This window comes from Nicotiana attenuata, chromosome 8 (genome assembly GCF_001879085.1).
Source record: "Nicotiana attenuata strain UT chromosome 8, NIATTr2, whole genome shotgun sequence".
Lineage (NCBI taxonomy): Eukaryota > Viridiplantae > Streptophyta > Magnoliopsida > Solanales > Solanaceae > Nicotiana > Nicotiana attenuata.
Window position 1 is genome coordinate 26752430 of NC_031996.1, and position 6367 is coordinate 26758796.

A 6367-nucleotide genomic window follows, 5' to 3' on the forward strand; every position below is an offset into this window, starting at 1 on the left:
TTTCTCAATCATAAGAAAAATCCCTTTGGAGTTGCGGCTGTGGTGGAATGATTTAGGTGGAGAAGGGCAAGACGAGGTCAAGAAATATTTGGGGGGCCTTCCCGGACTGTTGGAGATTATACCCAGGGGAGACATCATAAGGGCATTGATCACATGCTGGGACCCGGCTCACAATGTATTTCACTTCTCAGATTTTGAACTTACCCCAACACGACTTTTATGTGTTTGGGGAGAAACCTTGAGGGCCGTTCGATGGAGGGAAATGGAAGGTTCAGATTGAACTAGAGATGAGAACTCCAAACGACGTCGTTTGGGTCTTAATGGGAGACGGACTGGGTCTTTGAGTGATTGGGCCAATTTCTGGACGGGTTTAAGGCAAAAAAGGTTTGGGATTGGGGAAATTAATCTGAAATGGCCCAAATCTAGACTTCTTTTATTTTCCTTTTCAATTCCTTTTTTTTAAAAAATTAATTCTTTTCCCTTCCCTTTCCAAAATTAAAATAAAACCTAAATTAAATCCTAAAACTAAATTAACCTATCAACAATATTAAATACTTAAGCATAGTATTTACAAAATTAATTAACTCCTAATTTAGAAGAAAAAACCACAAAATTCGAAATTAAAGAGTAAAAATGCAATATGAACTATTTTTGGTATTTCCATTCATTTTTTGTAACATTAGTTAAATAATTAACCTAAAAATATAAAATTGGGTCCTAAATGAAAATGCACTATTTTTTTTGTATTTATGAATTATATAAATTAATTATGCACACAAAAATGCAAACAAACATGAAAATTATGCAATTAATTCCTAAAATCAAATAATTAAAAGAAAACTCCTAATTTTAGGAATTCTGTAGGAGTAAATTATGCAAGGCAAAAATAACGTGCTCACACTTATATTTTTCAAGAATCAATGTATGAGAATCTCCCTTTTTGTTTAAATATGAAAACCAATAAAAAAGGATTGGGGATTTTACCTGCAAGAACGAAGACGAAGACAATTACTTGAAATTTCCCGGCCTGGGTGACTTTGAAAAATCAAATTGGTGGAGATAAGACTTTTCTCTCTCAAGAATTCTCTCTTCCCTCTCTCTAGGTTTGTTCAGAAAATATGTTAAAATGAAGGGTTGGGGTGTTTTATTGAAGAAGGGGTCGGGTTTAAAAGTTAGAAAAATTGAAGCCCCGAGTCAGGTATGCGATCGCAAAGAGGAAATGCGGTCCGCAGAATGGACCGTAAAAGTTCTCCAAAACTCTGAACATTTCTGTTTGGGTTTGCGGCAGAAATGCGGTCCGCATACCAGTTATGCGATCGCATAATGTACCGCATTTTGACCTCAACTTTGACTAACATCCTGACTCACTTTGCGACAGAAATGCGGTCTGCATACTTGATTTGCGACCGCATTCTGGACCGCACAATAGCACTTTTCTGGAAAACTTTGATTCTTGATTTTTATATGCTAGATCTGTACAAAGGGTCCGAACCGCGGCGAGCTTGAATTTTACACATTCCTAACACATACTCGGAACTTGGCACTGCGAGCTACTAGGTTTTGAGTACAAGTTTTCACGGGGCCTTACATGATGGACCATATGCAGCAACCTCACTGCGGTACGAAATCTACAACACTGGGATCTGCACAAAAGAGTGCAGAGTGTAGTATCAGCACAACCGACCCCATGTGCTGGTAAGTGCCTAGCCTAACCTCGGCGAAGTAGTGATGAGTCTAGGACCAGACTACCGAATAAACCTGTGCAGTTATATAATATACAGCGGAATATAAACAGAAATAAACAAGTAAAGATGGGAGGGGGTACATGTTGCGGGGTATATCAGTTTCAACAGTAAATCAAGAACAAGGCACAAGGACCACTTATAATTTACAACAAAACAACAAGGAACTTATATTCCATCCATAAACACTTTGTATCAACAATTGTTGCGACGCGCAACCCGATCCCAACATATAACAACATTGTTGCTGCGTGCAACCCGATCCATATCATTTATCACTGTTGCAGCGTGCAACCCGACCCAATCATATCATTGTTGTGGCGTGCAACTCGATCCAAATATCTCATTGTTGCGGCGTGCAACCCGACCCAAATATATCATTGTTGCGGCGTGCAACCCGATCCAAATATGTCATTGTTGCGGCGTACAACCCGATCCAAATATACAATCAACATCAACCATATCAAGAGTCCCGGCTAGGGATCAATAAGAACTACACTATCCCGGCAAGGGAGTCAACAATAAGAATGAACACATCCCGGCAAGGGAAAATCAGCTATAACCAAACTTGTTCCAACATCTACTACCTCAACTAACAAAAATGCTCAACCATGAGTAATCTCTACGAGAATAATTATAAACCTTGCTCAACACAGAGAGTCAACAACTTAGGCATTCGTAGTAGTTCTCAATAACACAATAACTTCCCATTTAAGACTCACGGTCATGCTCGACACCGACGTATAGATACTCGTCACCACACCTATACGTCGTACTCAACACATAACATGTAGCATACAAGATCAAACTCCTATTCCCTCAAGCTAAGGTTAGACCAAACACTTACCTCGATGCCATGAACTCAGTTCAAGCCTCAACTATAGCTTTACCTCGTGATTCCACCACCAATTTGCTCGTATCTAGTCACAAGTTACTTAATTACATCAATGAATGTTAAATAAACAATTTCTAATGCATGGAAATAAGTTTTCTAAAGCCTTTCCCAAAAAGTCAAAAAACAGCCATGGTCAAAACCCGAGGTTCGAACCAAAACCCGACTACCCATTCACCTATGAACTCAAATATATAATTTATTTTGGAATCGGACCTCAAATCGAGGTCAAATCTATTTTTTTTTAAAAAAAACCTAGGTTCTACCCAAAACACCCAATTTCCCCAATGATAATCATTGATTTTGATTTGAAATCATGTTAAAAGATATTAATGATTGAAGGAAATTAGTAAAAATTGACTTACAATCGATTTGGAAGAAGAGTTGTTCTTGGAAAATCGCTCTAGGGAGTTTTTGTTTTGAAATGATGTGAAAAAGGGTTGTTTTTCGGCTAAGTATAAAAAGTTGCAGGCTGCAGTTATGGGAATTGCGAAGGGAGGTTGGAAAATGCGAGCTGGGAATTGCGAAGGGAGGTTGGGAAATGCGAGCTGGGAACTGCGAAGGGAGGTTGGGAAATGCGAGCTGGGAATTGCGAAGGGAGGTTGGCAAATGCAAAGCTTGCAGGCCTGCAATTCCTTAAGTCAAAAATTTCACCCCGTGCCCTATTCAAAACTCACCCGAGCCCTCGGGGCTCCAAACCAAACATGCACACCACCCTAAAAATATCATACGGACTCGCTCGTGCATTCAAATCACTAAAATAACATCAACAACTATGAATTTAGCATCAAAATCATGAAACTTTCTCAAGACTTCAAATTTCCAATTTTCTCAATAACTATCCGATTCACATCGTTTCAAGTCCGTTTCTTATCAAATTTTACCGACAACACATATAAATCATATTGAACCTGTACCGGGCTCCAGAAGCATAATACGGGCCCGATACCACAGGTTTCACATAACATTTCACTTTCAAAAACCTTTATATTTTTCAGAAAATAATTTCTTTCAAAAATTCATTTCTCGGGCTTGGGACCTCGGAATTCGATTCCGGACATACGCCCAAGTCCCATATTTTCCTACGGACCCTCCAGGACCATCAAATCATGGGTCCGAGTTCGTTTACCCAAAATGTTGACCGAAGTCGACTTAATTTATTTTAAAGCCAAATTTTATCATTTTTCATAGATTTCAACATATAGACTTCCGGCTACATGCCCGGACTGCGCACGCAAATCGAGGTGATGCTGAAAGTGGTTTTTAAGGCCTCAAAACACAGAATTTAATTTAAAAACAAGTGATGACTTTTTGGGTCATCACAAAAAGATAATCCCCATATATTTGGGAGTCTAGACTCTAGAACAAGACTTTTTTATTTTATTTTAGGAAAAAAGGCTAAAATTATCCCTATACCATCGAAAATTAGTTACGTTTATACCCATTTCTACTTTCCATCTAAAATTGTTATAGCATTTTTTATAATTAATAATTTTATCACGTTTGGAAATCTATTAGGGTTACGGACGATTTTGTATACTTTACTAACGATAGGCGTATATTTGGACCGAAAGTAGAAACATATATAAACGTGACTAATTTTCGATAGTACAGTGACAATTTTGGCCTTTTTCCCTTTATTTTATGATAGAAGCCTTTTCAGAAACTTCTAAACTTGTTTTGTAATAACAATATCTATACCAAACTCAAAACAGATTTCAACCAAAGGAACATTAGAAATAAAATTATAATTTCAAGCTCTTTTTGGAATCACTTTCAAAGGTTGTTTTTTTCTTGCTGTTATTCCCATACTCTCATCCATGTTCATGGATTTAGGAGTAATATTATCAGGAAGCTCCCAATTGAATTCATGTAGCAACGATCCAAACGCGAAATGCATCATACGATGACCTAAAGAAAGGCCAACGCACATCCTTCTGCCTGCACCAAATGGAATTAACTCGTAATTCTGTCCCTTAACGTCTACGTTTGAGCCAAGAAACCTCTCGGGTTTGAACTCAAAAGGGTCGTCCCAACATTCAGGATCTCGTCCAATTGACCAAGCATTTACCAATAATTGAGTGCCTTTTGGTACGTCGTACCCCATGAACTTTGTATCTTGAGTTGCTCTTCTTGGAATCAAGAAAGGTAGGGGAGGATGTAAACGTAGCGATTCCTTTAGCACGGCTTGCATATAGGATAGATTGTCTATGTCACACTCTTCAAACTTCCTATTTGGGCCTACTACTTCTGAAATTTCTGCTTTCACTTTTGCCATTGCTTCTGGATTTCGCAAAAGCTCAGTTAATGCCCACTCTACACTGCTGCTAGTTGTCTCTGTTCCGGCTAAAAACATTTCCTACAATTTCATATGTAGAGTAAATTTCAGGATAAGAGTAGAATTTATGACCTTAACATATTAGAAAAACATATGTCCAAATTGATACATAGAAATGCACCCGCAGTCCACGACATATTTTATTTAACGTTGTTGAGATTTCGATTTGGGTCACATGAAATGCACACCCGAGTTTAGGAAATTAATTTTAAAATAGCGCGCCTAAAGTAACTACGCGCTGTCAAGTTAATAACAAGGTTTGCGAGGGCCATGAAAAATTCAACTAATGGCACACCTCGATTTCTAAAGAGTTGAAATTACTTGCATGAGGACCATGGGTTATTTAATGAAAATGGCATACCTCAAATTATTTTAAGAAAAATTAGTCCTTGATCTAAATTTGTGAGGGTCATGAATTATGGACAAATTCGATTACATGAAAAGTATGATTTATGGAACCATTCATGAAGTTAAATACAAAACGTTGACATGTAACAACGAAATGAGCCATTTTGATCAATTCATATCCCAACTCCTAGACGGCCGAATTCATTTTTCAAAAAGGAAGGCATTTTGGGCCTTCCTTAATCACTAGGCCAATTACAAAAAGGATAGACCAATTTAACTTAAACATACTGGAAATACTTAACAACTCGAGTACATGGATGAATTAGCCATTGAAATATGAATCTGTTAATTATATGAAAGCTATGACACTAATAAAACTGTATAATGCTGCAATTAAAATACTACACTAATTTATATTCTTTGACTTCAAATATAGTATATTCAAAAAAAAATTCAGTAAACTTCCTTTAATATGAACAAGTCAACTAAATTTGTTAGTAAACATACGAATCAAAAAAAATTGATTAAGAAAAATGATAAAAAAAATGATCTGACCAAGATCAAGAAAGAGTCGACGAAGAAACAAAGTAGAAACCAAAAACTTCAACAATTAAACAAAACAAACGTAGCCATCAAACAAAGGTAACAGGGCAGATGATACATGAACAATTTCCACCGATTCTTATTCTCAAACAAATCTGCAGGTTTATGTCATTTAGTCAAAGAGCCATACCTGGACAAGCAACAATAAAGCTCAAAATTATCCAAATGAAACTGAAACAGAAAGCTAAAGCCCGAAATGTTCACGGGATACTCATCAGCAGCTTGATTGCCAACGGAAAACAACTGATTTCAATAGAACAATGGAGGAAGAGGATGGCGTGGAGCTCAGCTAACAGTACGAGCCAATAATCAGCAAAAATCAAACAGCGATTTCAATCGGACTTCTCATTCAACAACACTAGAAACATGAATAACCCAGGTGGGTAAAGAGAGAGAATTAGTGAGTTTGTTGAATTGGAAAGAAGAACCCATTATAGCAGCTAC

At 37.3% G+C, this 6367-nt stretch overlaps 1 protein-coding gene across 1 annotated transcript; it reads right to left on the reverse strand.

Moving 5' to 3' along the window:
* Positions 4258–4990, reverse strand: LOC109231590 (cytochrome P450 76A1-like). Its single transcript, XM_019397241.1, has one exon. It carries the CDS (start codon positions 4988–4990, stop codon positions 4388–4390), a length of 603 nt encoding a protein of 200 aa, XP_019252786.1. The 3' UTR covers positions 4258–4387.

Bases quoted from the DNA above. Each gene is read 5' to 3' on its own strand.
- LOC109231590 (XM_019397241.1), bottom strand. From the start codon at position 4,990: ATGTTTTTAGCCGGAACAGAGACAACTAGCAGCAGTGTAGAGTGGGCA.